The 19,214-nt window shown below is 40.0% G+C and overlaps 1 protein-coding gene across 2 annotated transcripts; it reads left to right on the top strand.

Moving 5' to 3' along the window:
* Nucleotides 1-259: 259 nt before the first annotated feature.
* snw1 (SNW domain containing 1) lies at nucleotides 260-18,924 on the top strand. 2 transcript variants are annotated; one of them, XM_080024167.1, is made up of 14 exons: nucleotides 260-299; nucleotides 1,212-1,365; nucleotides 1,871-2,032; nucleotides 2,635-2,730; nucleotides 3,215-3,321; nucleotides 5,377-5,481; nucleotides 5,691-5,760; nucleotides 6,056-6,121; nucleotides 6,673-6,789; nucleotides 7,559-7,700; nucleotides 10,399-10,504; nucleotides 11,248-11,365; nucleotides 15,838-16,001; nucleotides 18,076-18,924. In XM_080024167.1, exons 1-14 carry the CDS (start codon nucleotides 286-288, stop codon nucleotides 18,266-18,268), a joined length of 1,614 nt encoding a protein of 537 aa, XP_079880293.1. In that variant the 5' UTR covers nucleotides 260-285; the 3' UTR covers nucleotides 18,269-18,924. The 2 variants fall into 2 exon arrangements, with proteins under 2 accessions (XP_079880293.1, XP_079880294.1); XM_080024168.1 differs by having other exon boundaries at nucleotides 10,402-10,504.
* The last annotated feature ends 290 nt before the right edge of the window (nucleotides 18,925-19,214 follow it).

Raw genomic sequence — 19,214 nt, forward strand, 5'->3', positions numbered from 1 at the left:
TTTCATTATTGTATTATTTCTTGACAAATCTTCATTATTATACAAATTCTAAGAAGAATAAATGCATATAAGAAATCGTAGAGCCTAAGATATATATATATATATATATATACATATATATATATATATATAATTATTATTATTTTTTGATCACTATGTTTGATGACCTGTCAAACTACTTCCTGCTCCGGTGGCTCGGCGACCTCCGAAGCTTCTGACGTCGTTAAGCCCGCGTCACCCCTCACTGCGCATGCTCAGCTCGTCGGCGGAGAAAGGCGAGGAAAGATGTCGCTCGCGAGGTGGGTCGGCCTTGTTGCTGTTTGTTTGGGATTCAAACGGGTTTTCGGAGACAACCCTACGTCTCCGCTTCGCACGGTCAATGTAAACCCCGAGCCGCTTATTTCCACCTGCTTTTGTCTTTGTTTGCGGTGCCCTGCTAAGCCAGTCGGGGCTAGCGGCGTAAGAACCGGCTAAATGCTAGCGCCAAGGTAGTTAGCTTGGCACGATGGCCTGTTCACATTTTACATTAAGATGGATAAATACATCAATTCATCCCTGTTAGAGCAGCTCAAAACAACAGACAATAATAAAGTAATAACAAGGATGAAATAGTATGAAATTGGCAATACACAATAACCTTATAAATAAATAAAACATCTCACAAGCAATATATTTATTACATTTCACTGCATATATGTATGAAAGTATGTATATGTATGTGATAAAATAAAAATCTTGAATACAATTGCCCTTAAAAAATTGACTCAAAATAGTAAAAATGGCAATGTATAATCAACTAAATATAAATAGGATCTATAGAATAGAAACATTTGGAAATAAAACTAACAAACTATCCAGCTTACGCATCATCAATTCATATTGTCAAAAATCGTAAATTGTGCAAGATTGTGTGTTTGTATTGTCTATATATATATATATATATATATATATATATATATATGGATAGATAAATAAATAATATAAAATACACACACGTGTTCTCTACATACCATGTACCATGCTAGAAATCAAAATTGTTATAACAATATAACTAAGTTATTGCAAAATGAGTCTGCCTGACTCAAGTTTTCAAAAACGTGATGGTTTGTTCATTGAACTGATGGGGAGCTTGAAGAGGGCTTCCATCGACTAGGCCCAACAGTATTGTAATGGAGGGTCATTCTGGGGGTTTTTTTTGTGTGTTTATGCAGCTTTTTACCGGCGCCCACCCAGCTCTCCCAGGACCAGCTGGAGTCCGAGGAGAGAGTCCGTGCCCAGAAGTCCTACTCCACCGCCCTGGTCGCGTCCAGCAGAGACCCACCTCCATATGAGCACAGGAAGAGCTGGGTGCCCCGCACATTGGAGGTAAACAACACTAATATTATCACAATAATAATAATAATAATAATATATAGGTTGTTTCAAGTCCATCCTCTTTTGATCCTTGTTATACCATTCCCCCAGGCTTAAATGTCAGTAAGAAAGATCAATGTTACAGTTGACTTTTATTCATAATAGGATTTGGGAGAAATATGCTGTCGTAGAGCCTAAAATTGAAAACCCAACGGGGCCAGAATTCCCTATTCCCTAATATTTTTCATGATTGAATAATTGGTGGCCGATGTCAGCGAATTATTATGAATAATACTAAAATATGAATTGAGAAATATGAATTTTCTGTTTATCCCCAAAATACTTTTTTTTCTCTACATGAAATAACATAACTTTTTTTTTTTTTTCTGTGAAAACTACTCGCAGAAAATTTGTTCTCCTTAAAGGAAAGCAATCGATTTTTGCCATCACAAACAAATTTTCGAATATTCTGACCCATCCCTAGTTTTCACCACCTAATTATCTTGTGTCTGCGTAGGATTTTGGAGATGGCGGTGCCTTCCCAGAGATCCACGTGGCCCAGTTCCCACAGGAGATGGGTCGGAAGAAGAAGACGTCCAACGCCCTGGCGGTGCAGGTGGACGCGGAGGGGAAGATCAAATACGACGCCATCGCTCGACAGGGACAAGGCAAAGACAAGGTAAACTTACGAAGAAACATCTGCATGTCAGTGGTTCCCAAAATCAGAACGTGTTTAAGTAGCATAAAGCATGTCTGCATAAAAAAGCTTCTGTCTAGAAAAGAGAGAAACAAATAGACAATGTGCTTCTATCTACAGGTTACATTAAAATTAAAGGCTATGGCAGGAACTAAGTGATGGAATGGTTGCTTGTTATCAAACTACCTTTAGTGGTGGACTGCTTTTTAATTTCTTTCTTTGTCAAGGAACCGTTCATATAAAAACTATGAAATGTTACTGTATGCCAAATTAAAATAAGAAATATCACTTGCCAGCCTCTTTTGCAGTGTTCAATGGGCTGGTGGTGCTTAGCAAACGAGAAGCTAAATTTTAATGTGAGGGATTGGTATGCATGAAATTGCAGACAGTATGTTTTCATGAAAATTAGTTGTCTCAGAGAGGTTGAAGAATTTAGAAGCCATTTTAGCAGGGCCTTGTTGTTGGCCTTGAAATAAAATCACCTTTTCTCAAATTCAATTATTGACCACAGTTTGAGAAACACTGCTGTAAATTGCGGGAGGCTTGGTGAAAACAAGCGTACAATTTCTTTGTTCTGTTTTCAGGTCATCTTCAGTAAGTACACAGACCTGCTTCCCAAGGAAGTTCGCAATGACGACGCCCCAGAACTGCAGAGGCCCAATGAGGAGACCGTGAACGAGGTGAGACATGCTGCTGTCTGTGGACATGTTGAGGCTTTAATCTATGAAGGATTCAAGGCTATTTTGTTTGTATTTAGATCTAGTCGTGATATTGGAATATTTAGTCTGGAAAAAGCTCCTTCTCCTAAAGACACGTTATGTACCTTGCCTTGTGTGAGTGTAGTTGAGTCAATTATCTGCATCAAGGATAGGGGTGCAACGGATCACAAAATTCAAGTTTCAGATCGTATCACGGTTTTAAGTCAGGGATCAGATCATTTTTTCGGATCAGCATAAAAAAGGGGGAGACAAATTTGCTTTCCATTTCTTCTGTAAAACACTTAAAGCAAGGAACTTTTGCCCTTTGTCTTAAATTAAAACAACATTCAAGATGTCGAATGTTTAAATAAAATCTCGACTTCATTCCGTTAGACCACTTATCAAGCAGCAAGCAAACTTTTTTTTGCGTTTTTTTAAAATGTTATTTTTCTTCCCATGTCGTCAGCTGACAGAAAAGACCCGTGCTGCCCTGGACAAGCAGGTTTCACAGAAGATCGCTGCCGCCATGCCGGTGAGGGCAGCCGACAAACAGGCCCCCGCACAGTACATCAGGTATAGATATATAATGTGTAATATGATATGTAGTGGCATGTGTAATGACTTCTGCACATACATAAAAGCGATAGATACTTTAGTCATCTCCGGAGAGAAATTGTAGTGTTACACAGCACACATCAATACAATAATAATAAAAACAATATTGTGATTAAAAATTAACAATAAAATAAATAATTGCGCTTTGCTCTTATATGACGGGCGGCGATTCACATTTATACACTACTCACAAAAAGTTAGGGATATTTGGCTTTCGGGTGAAATTTATGGAAAATGTAAAAGGTTGACGCGACAGTGATATTATATCATGAAAGTAGGGAGTAGCATTTAAGTAGAAGCATGCAATGGTGATTTCCTCATCTCAAACAATTTATTGAAACAAAAGCCAACAACAGTGGTGGGTTTACCACAACAAAAATGTCAATGTATCAATAACTTGTCATGTGGCCTTGAGCATCAATTACATTTTGACAACCACGTCTCATGCTGTTCACAAGTCGACTTATTGTCTGCTGAGGCCTGGCACCCCACTCTTCTTGAAGGGCGGCCCTCAGGTCATTGAGGTTCTGGGGAACAGAGTTACGAGCCTCTACACGGCAACTCAGCTGATCCCATAGGTTTTCTATGGGATTCAGGTCTGGAGAAAGTGCAGGCCACTCCATTTGCGGTACCCCAGTCTCCAGCAGCCGTTCCCTAATGATGCGACCTCCATGAGCTGGAGCATTGTCGTCCATGAAGATGAAATGGGGCCTGTGTTGTTCATGCAGAGGCACAATGACTGGATTAATGATGTTATTCAGGTAGTATGGGCTTGTCACTGTACCATTCGCAAAGTGTAGGGCAGTTCTGTATTGACTAGACACACCTGCCCACACTGTAACACCACCACCAGCAAAGGCTCGTCTGGTGACAACAGTGGCTGATGCATAGCGCTCTCCTTGACGTCTCCAACATCGTTGGCAGCCATCATTTCTGCTCAACATGAATCGACTTTCATCAGAGAACAGCACTGAGGCCACTGGTCCCTCGTCCAGCGTAAATGCTCCCTGGTCCATGCAAGACGATGATGCCTGTGCCTGGTGGTGTGGTCAGGTACACTTGCAGGTCGTCTAGCACGTAGACCACGCCAATGCAAATGGTTTCGAATGGGCTGACGTGACACTTGGGTGCCTCTCACCTCCCTTAAATGTGCCTGGAGTTGAGTGGCATTCATCATCCGGTTCCACAGGGCACTGTTCACAATGAAGTAGTCATCAGTGTGGGATGTGGCCAAAGGACGTCCACTTCTATGCCTTTCTGTGACTCTTCCAGTGTCTCTGTATCTCTGTTGCAACCTGCTGATGACACTCTGTGACACTCTAAGCTCAGTGGCCACTTCCCTCTGAGAACATCCTGTTTGAAGCCTCTCAATGGCGAGGTACTGTTGATCAGTTGTTAGGTGTCGTCTTGGTCTCATGATGTCAAAATGTGAACAGCATGATGAAGAGGACTGTTGAAATACCAATTCTAATTGAACCAGGAAATTTATTGGTCGATTCATGGATCAAACACCTGATGTGAATTTTGCCGTTCAGCTCCTTGTGAGAGAACAGCAAGTTGTGCAAAAAGTACTGAAACATTGTACAATTGACATGTGCATTCAAAAGTTTAAAGAAGGTCAAATTAAGTTCACCTGTAAAGATTATAGTGCATTTTATCTTCATCCTGAAATTTCACCAGAAAGCCGAATATCCCTAACTTTTTGTGACTAGTGTACCTAGTTCTTAAATTTGATTGAGTTATTGAGCTTGTTGCCTTTACGGGGAAATTCCTTTTGACAATATAAATATATACGGTATGGCAAATGGCGCAAGAGTGTATTACGTGTGTTCAAATTAATTCATTAATATCCCAAGTATATAAACATAGATTTAATAGAAATGTCAGCGAAAGAAACCTGGATTGTGAATTTAATGGGGACTTAGATTATTTAAAACAATGACACTCATTTTCTTTTCATATGTGACTGTATATGAAAGTGATATCATTAAACACATTTCTTCTTTCCTCAAGATACACTCCTTCTCAGCAAGGCGTGGCTTTTAATTCAGGAGCCAAGCAGCGGGTGATCCGCATGGTGGAGATGCAGAAGGACCCCATGGAGCCGCCGCGTTTCAAGTATGTAAAACCATTACTCACTGGAACCACATATAAAGACATTATTTATAAAATATTTTATAGAGAAACAAGTGAAAGCTTTACAATTTTGAGAGTTGTTTTTTTTTTTTTTTACTGAATTTGAATCTCAATTGACAACTGATTGGTTTGAATTGAAATATTGGTGAAAAGTTTGATTGTGTTGTTATGATTTTATTTTTTCCTTTAAGGATCAATAAGAAGATCCCGCGTGCGCCTCCCTCTCCTCCTGCCCCTGTCATGCATTCTCCAAGCAGGAAGGTTTGTTATTTATTCAACTCTGTATTAAGTAACAAGGCAGCGAAACATGAAGTGCATACATTGATATATATATACTTTCATTTAATATTTGACTAAATCTATCCTCTTTTTTTTTTTTTTTTCCTCGCGAAGATCGTAAATAAGTAGAGCATCCTCAGGTTGAGAAATGTTTATTTTTACTTTTGCTGTACAATCCCAGTTGTTATCATGTAATGGAAAAAAAATTGTATCCGTCAAATTGGACCCGATCAGCCAAGGGAGACTTGACACGTTCTTCCTCTTTGGTTTTTAATAGATGACAGTGAAGGAGCAACAGGAGTGGAAAATCCCTCCCTGTATCTCCAACTGGAAGAACGCTAAGGTATGTACAGCATTAAACCAGAAAATCTGAATTTCATTTTGCTGTGTCTATCTTGTTTTAAATATTATTCCTACTTACAACCAAATCTCCCTGATCAATAATGTGCCCTTTATTTTCTTTTTTTTTCTGGGACTGTTACTGGTTTGGTGGAATAATAAAAAACAAAAATTGCCTTGTGGGGTGTGTCAAATCAGTAAGCAGTTGCAAAACCAAATTAAGCAAAGATGAAAGTGGGGGCTTGAGAAGATTTTTAATTTGGCAAATATGTCAGGAGATTTTCGGATTTGGTTTTATGTTCTTCTAAAGGTTTTAAAAGTAATACTAATTTAGCGCCTCTCATACACAAAATGCATATAAAACTGCTTTACATAAATAAAAGGCAATCAAATTATAACAATAAAAAAAGTTTAATATTACACTAAATTTCTCAGTTTTATACAATTTTACATATTTTCAATGTAACATTTAGTTATTCTTCAGACAAACTGGTTTTTATTTGTGCTCGCATCTGCCTCAATATCTCAGTCTACGTCTGTTGTTGTTTCTTCCAGGGATACACTATTCCTCTGGACAAGCGTCTGGCCGCAGATGGCCGAGGTCTCCAGACGGTTCACATCAACGAGAACTTCGCCAAGCTCGCTGAGGCTCTCTACATCGCCGACAGAAAGGTGCTTCGGCCGTGCACGCTGGATGTGGCCTTGTCCACACGTATATAAAGATATTTATATAATAATAATTATATATAACATATTTTTCCCCCTCCATTAAAAGTGTGTGTGTGTGTGTGTGTGTGTGTGTGTGTGTGTGTGTGTGTGTGCACATATATATCTCCCATCCACACAACAACACAAAAATAATTTAAAACAAGCACGCCCGGGCTAGTAGGGGCGATAATATGTCCTAAAACTTTGTCAAACCCCTCAGCAGAACAAGGGAGCATGCAGCATAGTGACCTTCTTCCTCATATTCAGACACAACATTGTATGGACGCCATTGCTAAAGTTGCAAAGACTTTAAATGGAATCATGGAGAACAACAAGTCGGGCGTCCCTCATAGGTTCCTGATGCAGGTTGAGGTCATAACATCAAGAAGCTCTTACTTTTCCACACGGAAATCATGAAAGGTCTCAATCCTTGAAGGCGTTTTCCAAAAGCTTGATTTTGAGTGACCTAAAACACTGTTTTCATGTGGACGGGAGATCAAATACATTTTCACAAATATCCGTGTAGGGCCAGGGACATATTTCCATGATGACATTTGACCGTTGAAGTGCAAACCTTTCTTTGTGGCTTTCTTCTGTTATCATTAATACACTGCCATTTCTCCCCTTTGTGAGTCGTCAACGGGGCCGACTAAGTTACACAACTACATGATGAATTTCGGGATGGTGTTTCGGAACAGTGTTATTTATTTATATTATTTTTGGTGGCGTTCAGGCCAGGGAGGCGGTGGAGATGCGTGCCCAGGTGGAGAAGAAGATGGCCCAGAAGGAGAAGGAGAAGAAGGAGGAGAAGCTGAGGGAGCTGGCCCAGATGGCCCGAGACCGCAGGGCAGGGATCAAAGGTCACGGCGATAAAGGTCAGTCCCAAATTGCGTGTTTGAGTTTTTTTGAAGGTATAACCACATTAGAAAACTTTTCTTTACAATGAGTCCAAATTAATTGTGTATCCCTGATTTATGCCACGCCAGAATTTCCTCCAGGGATTAATAAAGTACTTTTACGTATTAATATTAGTTGACTGTTTAGTTATACTTATATAAGTATTGATAATAAAGTATTCATAAAAAAAATATGCATTTTATATATATATATATATATATATATATATATACTGTAGATGTTCCCTCATTACTCTACATTTTGTAAACACCCATTGTTCAGGACTGTTTCTACACTCTTCAAATTTTACTAGAAAGTTGAGTAAGCGCCTTGTTAATGGAGCTGGAAACTATGCTTTTACAGTCATCACTAACGGAGCCGACATAATCATTACATAATCACCTGATTATGTCGTTTGAAAATATCCTTAGTTTCTCCAATCGTGTCTCCAGCCTATTTTAATAGGGATTTTAAGCCAATATTAGAAATGTTGGAATGAAAAGGATGTGAATTAGGTGCGTTTCTATACGTTGGGTGAGGAAAATTCACTTTTTAGTTTATATGTTCAAACTTTTATGGCTTGTCTTCCTTGAGGCGGATGTGTGCTATTGTACTATTATAAGCTTACACTAGATTAGATGAACAACTATTATAAAACTGTAAACTACACACAACTAACAAATATGATAAAATGACAAAATAAAGACTTATTCGCAGTTATCTGTATGACAATTAATTTGGCTTGGGCAGAATGACAATTAAATCGGCAATCAATACGCCATTTGACATTAATGACACTTTATTTTTTTTATCTGCCAGTAAAAATCTGAGCATTGAAACAGTGTCCCATGTGCATGCAGTTCACCATGTTCTGAAACTGATCACAGGAGGAGAGAGGGAGTAGAGGCAGAGAGCTGCTCTTGCCCCCTCCGCTCAGAGGTGTTTTGAGCCCCTTTCACACATAGTTCCCAGTAAATTACAGGGATAACCATTCCAGCATTGCTAGTGATTTTCACTATTCACACGTGCAGCTACATTCTGGAACGTTTCCGTCTTACGACTTTTCACAAACGCTATGATAATGCTGGTATAGATGGGGCAAGGGACAGCCCAGCAGAAGTCATCCGTACATATTATATATTTGTATAGAATAATATATTATAGTGGGGCACTTTTATGTTGTATCATTTTGTTGTCCACTTGCATCTATGCCTAGAAAGCTTTTAGATGTTTATATATTCAGTACAACTATTCCATGTAGCTTTTCTGTTGCTGTCAGTGATTTTCGGCATTGTTTCGAACTGAGCAAGTGCAGTTTAAAGGGAAGGGAATCAGGTGCTTGCTCTAAATGCAAATGGATTTTCCCCTTCCACATAAAAAGCTGAAGCACCAACAAAGCGTCTTTAAAAATAAAAGCGCCGCAGCTGCGGCTTGGAGGCAGCTTACACGTTAGCTTTCCCTCTGACTTTATCCCCTCTTCGCCGTCCCCTGGTGTTCTCTCTATCCATCCCCTGTTCTCTATCCGTTCCTCTCCTCTTTGTATTCTCCGGCCGACTATGTTCTGTCTCTTCAGCTCGCAGTCCCCTACTCTCCACACTTCCTTGTTGTCTATTTCTCTTTTCTTGGCTTCTTTCGAAATCCAAGAAATCTTTGCTTCTTTTATGTTGCTTGTTTTCTTTCTTTATTGTCTTTCTTGCTTTTACTTTTTTCTTCTTTACTTCTTTCTTTCTTTACTTATCAACTTAGTCTTTACTACTATTGCTCCTTTCCTTCTTGCTTTACTTTCTGTACCTTTTCTTGGCCTTTACTCTCTTTCCTTTCTTTCTTTCTTGCTTTTATTTCTTAATTTCCCCTTTCTTTCTTTGCTTCATGTCTTTCTGTACTTTCTTTCTGTATTTTGCCTTTACTTTATTTCTAATTTATTTCTTTACTTCTACATCTAATCTTTCTTTCCTGAGTTCTTTTTCTCTTTCTTTGCCTTTAGTTTCCTTATTTCTTTCTTTCTTTACTTTGTCTTTGTTGCTTTTACTTCATGACTCCTTCCTTTCTTTGCCTTCTTTCTTCAATCTTTTTTCTTTTTCTTCGCTTTCTGTCTTTGCTAGTTTTTTCCCTCCACCTCCTCACTCTCTCCTTTGACCCTTTCCTTATTTGCTTTTACTTCTTTCTTTGCTTCTCTCTTTATTTTTCTTTGCCTTCACCGCCAAGTGTATTTTCTTTCTTTGTCTTTCTGTACTACTTTACTTTCTCGTTCTCAGCCTTCCCTTGTTTGTTTTTCTCTCACTCCACCTAATCACTCTCTCCTTTTGCCCTTTCTCATCATCCAACCCACATCACTTTCTTCTTCGTTCCCTCTTTTCAATATCAACCCTCCAGTATCTCCACTTTTCTAACGACAAATTGAAAAGATGTTGAACAAAAAGACAATAAACAAAGTGTGTTTGAGAATATATCAGTTGCCCCCCTCACTTCTGCAGTCCTTCCAGAAAACAGTTAATTCCATCGAAGGGTTCAACTTCCTTTCCCAGTCCTTGTTATTCTTCTTAAATTCTTATCGAGTACACACACACTGGTGTTCACCTTCGTCCATCTGCTTCCTGTTTTCTTTCGTTCATCTCTCCATCTTTCCTTCCATCTTCTTCTCCGTCTCATCTGTCCTCCGTCTCTTCCCCCCCAAAGCAGGTGGAGAGGACACGGAAGTCAGGGAGCGTGACGAGATCCGCCACGACAGAAGGAAAGAGCGGCAGCATGACAGGAACATCTCCAGAGCCGCGCCCGACAAGAGGTGTGTGTGTGTGTGTGTGTGTGTGTGTGTGTGTGTGTGTGTGTGTGTGTGTGTGTGTGTGTGTGTGTGTGTGTGTGTGTGTGTGTGTGTGTGTGTGTGTGTGTGTGTGTGTGTGTGTGTGTGTATAAAGAGTTTTTATGATTGTGGTCTCATGATATTATGTGGGTTAGAGAAAGACAGATGCAAAAATTCCAGCTGTGTTGTGTGAGCAAACCTCATTATCGAGCTTTCTGCTTTAACTCTGGAGGCCTAGCTCTGCTCCGTTGAAGGAAAATTAGACAGAATCTTAATCTTTTTATGACTGCGCCGGATAGAAAACATTTATTTTCAGAGAATTTCTTGAATTTGCACACATTTGCTATCGACCGTTTGAATACTACTGGGGTGGCAGTAGCTCCACAGGTAAATCGGTCAAATGACTACTGGGGGGTCGATGGTTCATCACTCCTCGGCTCCTCCCGCCTAATTTGCGGAGGTGCTTAGAGCAGGACACCTAACCCCTAAGAGCTCCCGAGGAGCTGATCTGCCATCGTTTTATGACTGGGTGAATTTGAAGCATGTAAAGTGCTTTGAGAGGCTAGAAAGCGCTTTATAAATGTTGACCATTTTCCGTTCCCTCTCACCCTCAACTACCAAGCCTCTTATTTCCACCTAAAAACACCTTTTGTAAAATGGCATCCATTTCATCTTCAATTTACAAACATCCTCACCTTTCCCCTGTGTGTATTCCTTGGTGTTTCCAGGTCGAAGCTGCAGAGGGACCAGGACAGAGACATCAGCGAACTCATCGCTCTGGGGATGCCCAACCCCCGCTCCTCCAGTGAGGCACAGTACGATCAGAGGCTGTTCAACCGCAGCACGGTGAGAATACACAAGCATGCACACACATAGAGTGGCTGTTTTAAGCCACATCTCCTATTCTGGTTGTTCTCAACCTTTTTTTTAGTTTTTACCCTTTAGAAATAGAAAAAGCTCAGCTATACTTGTGCCCCTATTCCCTGTGATTGCGTAATATATTTTTTTAATCCTTTGCCATTAATAATATGATACACAACCATAAGCCACAACATTAATACCACTGACCATCTCATTCCAATTGCACCTGCCAAGGGGTGGGAACTTGAATAATACAGGTACATCTCATAAAATTAGAATATCATGAAAAAGTTCAATATTTTTGGTCACTCATTTCAGAAAGTGAAACCCATATATTATATAGATTCATTACACGTAGAGTGAAATATTTAAAGTCTTTATTTCTTGAAATTTTGATGATTGTGGCTGTAGATAATGAAAACCCAAAATTCAGTGTCTCAGAAAATGAGAATATTGTGAAAAAGTACAATATTGGAAAGTCATGGTGTCACACCCTAATCAGTAAATTAACTCCAAACGCCTGCAAAGGTTTCCTGAGCCTTGAAATGGTCTCTCAGTCTGGGTCAGTAGGCAACACAATCATGGGGAAGACTGCTGACTTGACAGATGTCCAGAAGACAGTCATTGACGCTCTCCACAAGGAGGGTAAGCCACAAAAGGTCATTGCTAAAGAAGTAGGTTGTTCACAGAGTGCTGTATCCAAGCATATTCATAGAAAGTTGAGTGGAAGGAAAAAATGTGGTAGGAAAAGGTGCACCAGTAAAAGGGCTTTGAGAGGATTGTCAAGCAAAATCCATTCAAGAATTTGGGGGAGCTTCACAAGGAGTGGACTGAGGCTGGAGTCAGCGCATCCAGAGCCACAACGCACAGACGAATCCTAGGCACGGGCTACAAATGTCGCATTCCTTGTGTCAAGCCACTCCTGAACCAGAGACAATGTCAGAAGCATCTTACCTGGGCTGTGGAGAAAATGAACTGGACTGTTGCGCAGTGGTCCGAAGTCCTCTTTTCAGATGAAAGTAAATTTTGCCTGTAATTTGGAAATCAAGGTCCCAGAGTCTGGAGGAAAAGTGGAGAGGCACAGAATCCACATTGCTTGAAGTCCAGTGTGAAGTTTCCACAGTCAGTGATGATTTGGGCTGCCATGTCATCTGCTGGTGTCGGTCCACTGTGTTTTCTGAAGTCCACAGTCAACACAGCCATCTACCAGGACATTTTAGAGCACTTCATGCTTCCTTCTGCTGACAAGCTTTATGGAGATGCTGATTTCATTTTCCAGCAGGACTTGGCAGCTGCTCACACTGCCAAAGGTACCAAAAGCTGGTTCAATGACCATGGTGTTACTGTGTTTGATTGGCCAGCAAACTCGCCTGATCTGAACCCCATAGAGAATCTATGGGGTTCAGGTATTGTCAAGAGGAAGATGAGAGACACCAGACCGAACAATGCAGATGACCTGAAGGCTGCTATCAAAGCAACCTGGGCTTCCATTATACCTGAGCAGTGCCACAGGCTGATCACCTCCATGCCACGCCGTACTGATGCAGTAATTCATGCAAAAGGAGGCCCAACTAAGTATTGAGTGCATAGAAATGAACATACTTTTCAGAAGCTTGACATTTCTGTTTAAAATATCCTTTTCTTATTGATCTTATGTAATATTCAAATTTTCTGAGACACAGAATTTTGGGTTTTCATTATCTATAGCCACAATCATCAAAATTTCAAGAAATAAAGGCTTGAAATATTTCACTCTGTGTAAGGAATCTATATAATATGGGTTTCACTTTCTGAAATGAGTGACAAAAAATATTGAACTTTTTCATGGTATTCTAATTTTATGAAATGTACCTGTAGCCACTTTGACAAGGGCCAAATTGTGATGGCTAGACGACTGGGTCAGAGCATCTCCGAAACGACAGGTCTTGTGGGGTGTTCCCGGTATGCAGTGGTTAGTACCGACCAAAAGTGGTCCAAGGAAGGACAACCAGTGCTTGATGTTCGAGAGGAGCAAAATCTAGCCCGTCTGGTTCAATCCTACAATAGAACTACTGAAGCACATATTGCTGAAAAGCGGTGTGGTGCGAAATGCAGACCGGTCAGAGTGCCCATGCTGACCCCTGTCCACCGCCTAAAGCACCTACCTAAAATGGGCACTTGAGCGTCAGAATTGGAAAATGGAGCAATGGAAGAAGGTGAACTGGTCTGATGAATCACGTTTGTATCATGCGGATGGCCAGGTGTGTGTTGTATACCTGGTGAAGAGACGGCACCGGGATGCATTATGGGAAGAAGGCAAGCCCGCCAAGGCAGCGTGATGCTCTGGGAAACCTTGGGTCCTGGCATTCATGTGGATGTTACTTTGACACGTACCTAAACATTGTAACAGACCAAGTTCACCCCTTCATGGCAACGGTATTTAGGCTTGGGTGATATCCAAAATTTTATATTGCAATGCAATCCCGGCCAAATATCACAATACCCGATATTATCATCATTGTTGAAGGGAGTGGAGTGATTGATAGAGTGGTCCCTTTACGCACAGTTGCGCTTTGTGCTTTTTTGGTTTCATTCAATTACAACAAATACATCTACAATAAAAACTTTGTTTTCTGTGGGCAAACGGTGAAACGTTTTGACGGACACCTTCAGAGGTCTTGTGGAGGCCATGTCTCGACGTGTCAGAGTGGTTTTGGCAGCACGGGGGCTACCTACATATTATGCAGGTGGTTTTAATGTTGTGGCTGATCTGTGTATATCAATAATACATAAAGAAATGGAACATAACATTTCTTGGATAGTAATATATAAAGAATTATAACATTATGAAGAACATGCTAATCCATGGTTTCTTTCAGCTCTGTCATACTACATGATTATTATGGATGACTGTATTCATTTGAGCTAATTGTGATAATTTTGTCAAATCCTCACATTCCACAATATTTTTTTCCAACCAAACTTCATGGGAATTTTTTATCCAATGGTAGAAATATAAAAAAAAAAAATTTCATCAGTTTATTTGAGGCAGATTAACTTGTCTACACAAAATGTTATGTTCCAATATTCATGACATTTCTGCCTAAGGTGGATGTGTAATTATTGCACTGTAACAGCGGCATAAAATTAACATAAAAAGACAATGAAATAGTTAATTTGCAATTATTTGTATGACAATTAATCCCCAACTAAAATTACATGATCATGAAAGCTCTTGTCACATCATAACAAATACAAATTCAACTCTTCTCACTCAAAAAAATATATATCTATATACACACACACACACACACTTATCTATTTATATTTATGTTTCCTTTTAGCTTTTGTGGATGTAAAAAAAAATATACACCAAAAAATACTTTTTTTTTTTATTTGGGACTGCACAGAAACTGGTATCTGGTGAAAGCATTAGATGCTTTTTTAAATTAAAATTTTTATAAACATTTCTGAACAGTTTGTTTTCCTTCAAATAGAATGCTGGTGTCACTATAAACTCAGCGCTAGTGCCCTCCCTGCCCCGGGCACTCGAACAAGACGCTTTAGTGTATCCACTGAAAGTCTAACCAATTTAAAACGTTGACCCCATTTGCTGCAGACCTTTCAAAGGGCGGCCAATGAATTTACAGTGTGTGACTTGGCGGGAGATAGAATCTGATTGAATTGAAGGAGAAACCTCTTTGCCACAACATTAAAGTCACACTGCAGCCGGGTAAAAAGAAAAGGGCCACACATTGTCTTTATTCTCCCATTCTTCTGAATTTATTGCCTATCTGCTAGATTGCTTTTCATAATTGGATAGATACTTTATTCATACCCTGGGGGAAATTTCTGTGTTAAGCTGCTGATGTAAAAAAGAGGCAATAATTCATTGAATAAGTAAAGGGAAAAAATTGAGGAATTATATCCATTAATAAGAATATATACTAAACAAAAATAATCTAAAGAAACAGTCATTTTGCACTATACATTCAATTTAAAAATAGGGGAACAATTACAATAAACAATATGATTAAAAAAAAAAAAAAGGTTCAAAGGTTGTATGGAGGTTCCCATTGGGGGGGGATTTCGAGCAAACAAGGGGCTTCCTTTCTTAACTAACTTATACCTCCAAAAAACGGTTTATCTAATTGTGTCCGCAAGCCAAAGTAGGAACCATAGATGGATGGAGCAGTTGGAGATTCGCTGAGGAATTCTGGTGTTTTCAGCCTTTTTGAGACCCTTCTTCAAACCTAAACACATTTTTAGGACGTTTTCATCTTCTCGCGTTCCTGGTAAAGTCTATTTTAGACTGAACTCAAACCTGTCTTCTGGAAAACACATCAAGGCTAGATATGCACATGTACCCTCATAGGAGCGTCTGCTGAGAAGTAGACGCTTTTGGGGATAGAGGATGCCCTTTTAACCTCTGTTTTGTTTCCTTTTCACTCACGTTTCCCTCTTCCTCTTCTCTCCAGGGTATGGACAGTGGTTTTGCGGGCGGCGAGGATGAGACGTACAATGTGTACGACCAGCCGTTCCGTGTAGGCAGAGACATGGCCCAGAACATCTACCGTCCCAGCAAGAACATCGACAAGGACGCCTACGCTGACGACTTTGACACGCTCATACAGAACAACAGGTCCTGCTGGATCATAAGTGTTTGTTTATTACAAGCTTTTTGTTTATTTACACTTTCTATTGAAAGTTATTTATATTTCCTCATGTATTTAAGGATAATTCAGTCGGGAGGGGGGGGTGGGCAGCAAATGAGTTAAATTCTTCTGAATCAAAGTCATCATTTCGGATGTTGTAATACCCAAAGCCTATAATAAGAGAGATGATTTGTCCATCAATCATTCTTAAATTTCATGAAAAATGTATGTTCAAAAGGTCATTAAAAGTATTAGTAATTGGAGTTAGTCCTTAGCTGCCCATTGCTCCTAAATAATTAAGAAGGGTCAAATGCAGATGACTAAGTAGTTTTTCCGAAATCCACGCCATTAATATGTATTTTCCCTTTTTAAGGCAATTTTTCTTCTAGTAAATCTTCTTCAAATTAAGGATGAAAATTTAAAGGAATTTCCTTAATTGAGAGTTTTCAACCTTAACAAACAATCGTTGATTAATTAATAAAACAAAAGCTGAAGACGTCACCAGGGGGTGGTGCCAGGTCCCCGTGGGGACCTACGCGATGTCGCGCACCTCCAAGAGTTGTCCCTTGGCGCGGGGAGCATTTATCCTCATTTCATTTCATTTCAAAATGGAGACGTTCGAGGCAAGACTCACTGAGCTGGTTCGGGCTTACAGGAATATTTACGACACGTCTTTGCACTGGTTAAATCCTTGAACTTTTTGCCGTCCTCCACGACTGAATGAGCTGGATGTTACGTAGCAGATAGTCTGGTGCAGGTACATTGAGACGCTAATAAATAATATTAATTAACATTACAAAAATTCTTATATATAATAACACACGCGTTATAATTTAGTTTAATATATTTTATTGGAGTTATCACCATAGCAACATATCGCTTGTTAGGTTTTGCTGTCGTACCTTTCCCTCGCACTGGGTTTTTGTCCTGACCTCCGTGCCGTCATCCCGTTGCCATCTACCATGTTCCATCTGAACGGTGCATTAGTTGTTGAGCAGCCACAAGAAGCTTCACTCTACTACCTGCAGCTGTGTTTGTTGTTTGTCATTCTTCCTGAAGCCTCCATCAACTTCTACCACTACTTCCCGCTCCACTTAGCTTTTCTTTTTTTATCGACTGCCCCCTGTCGTTCTGGTGAGTACTACTACTGCTCCCTGACTGGGGTTTGTTTTGTTTTTTTTCCTCAAAGCCCTGCGCCGCACAAAGACTCCCGTTGATACAATGACAAGACCGCCGATTGTTCAGTTCTTATTAGATTAAATTCTAATTAGCAATTCATTGATAGTCGATTCATTGTTAAAATCCCTACTTCAAATGCATTACATTTTCCCTCAGCTCATCAAAAACACCCCTTTTTTCATTTAAATTCACTAGCCCCTATTTTGAGCAGCATTTAAAACCCCCCCCTTTTAACAAAATTTTTATCAAAGAATATTTGCAATGGATGTTTACCATCTGCTTTGGGTCGGAACTTAAAAAAAAGAAAACATCAAGCTATGGATGTATGTGGCCCTCTTGTCATCGATACAGATCTTTCTCCTTCTCCCCTGTGTTGCTCATTTTTGACAGTACCGCTCTGTCTCCACTGCCAGTGTGTTTACATGTGCTACCTGCCGACGAGGAAGTGGGAAGAGCTTCTTTTTATATCGACAAAAGTAATTGTCGAGAGGTGAAAGGTCAACTTAAATCGTCCGACTTGATTGGCTTTTTGTTGCCACCTGCCTAATGCTTCTATTCATGAACAAATCTGTGAAAGAGGTTATCAAAATTGTCAAGCTTATTTTATTTCGACATTGGGGGAAAAAATGTAGCGGTAATTATTGTTGTCGTTTTATCGCCCAGCACTAACTGACACATCTATGTACACAAAGTTAACATGGAGTAGCACTGTGCTAACTGGTGATCAGTGAGCCTTATATGTCAGTTATTCTGCAGTAGGTACAAGTAACAGTACTGTGGCATTACTATTAAAATGTGCGTGGATATACAAAAGACAAAAAAAACAAAGGTTCTGAATATGTGATTTTTATATCCCCACTCTGCCCTCTTCCGCCTTCCCAGGTTTGTCCCCGACAGGGAATTTTCAGGAGCCGACCACGGGCAGCGGCGCGAGGGCCCCGTGCAGTTTGAGGAGGACCCTTTCGGCCTGGACAAGTTCTTGGAGGAGGCCAAGCAGCACGGCGGCTCCAAGAGACCTTCCACCAGCGGCCGCTCCAAGGATGACTACCACGACAAGAAGCGCCGCAAGGAGTGAGAGGCCACGCCCCGCTACACCCCAGAGGGGTGAGAGGTTCTGTCCATCTGAACTGAAGCATTCGTCGTTTTATTATTTTACTTTTTGGGGGTTTTCTCTCCTCCTTTGAAAGGGATGGATGGTATCTGGTTGCTATGACGACCTTTGTTTCCGAAAAAGGCGTCAAATATCTGCAGTGGGTGTGAGCAGTTCCCCATTCTGTAATTGATGTAACTTAAGATGAGTGGCTGTTTGGTCCAATGCAAGTCGTCTGACATTGAGATTTGAATGTTCTGATAAATATAGGTGAATACAAACCATACCCAACCTGGCAGGGAGTGTGAATTCTTCAATTTTCTAGCACATCACCGGCAGCGTCATCCTGTTCCTATTGTCTTATTTTGTGACGTAGCTTTCTACAACCTTGTTATTTGATTTGTGCCCATATTTAGCGCCCGCCCATTTTTATTTTTTTTGTGTGTGTATAGCATTCCTGTTAACCAAGTAAGTTTCTTTTCTCCCCTTTTGGATACATACATTGGATCTGCGCTTGGTTCTAAATCTGATTATGAACATTTAAAATCGTACTTTTCTTGTACAGTACAAACCGATGAAATAAATTTTGTACGACTGAGAAATGTGTCTGTATCAGATTTGTTGTGATTGCAGCCGATGGCAATGTAACTGTTATTTAATACAGGGTCCTTGAAGTGAAATGTTGAATTTGTCCTCGGAAATTTTAGTACTGGAATACCTTGAAAAAAGCCTTTGTGCCAAAGTGCTTGAAAATTCCTTTAATATTGATCACTTTGTGACCATGGAAAAGCTGTGATATTCCCTCTGGTTTTGTTATTGAAATCGTAACGTAATAAACATTTCCTTGAATCTTTTTAGATTACTCCAGGGAAATGTAAATTTAATCCAGCATGGTTGGAAATAGACTTAGAATAGTAGATGATAATGAGAT

This window comes from Zeus faber (assembly GCF_960531495.2).
Source record: "Zeus faber genome assembly, chromosome: 2".
Classification (NCBI taxonomy): Eukaryota; Metazoa; Chordata; class Actinopteri; order Zeiformes; family Zeidae; genus Zeus; species Zeus faber.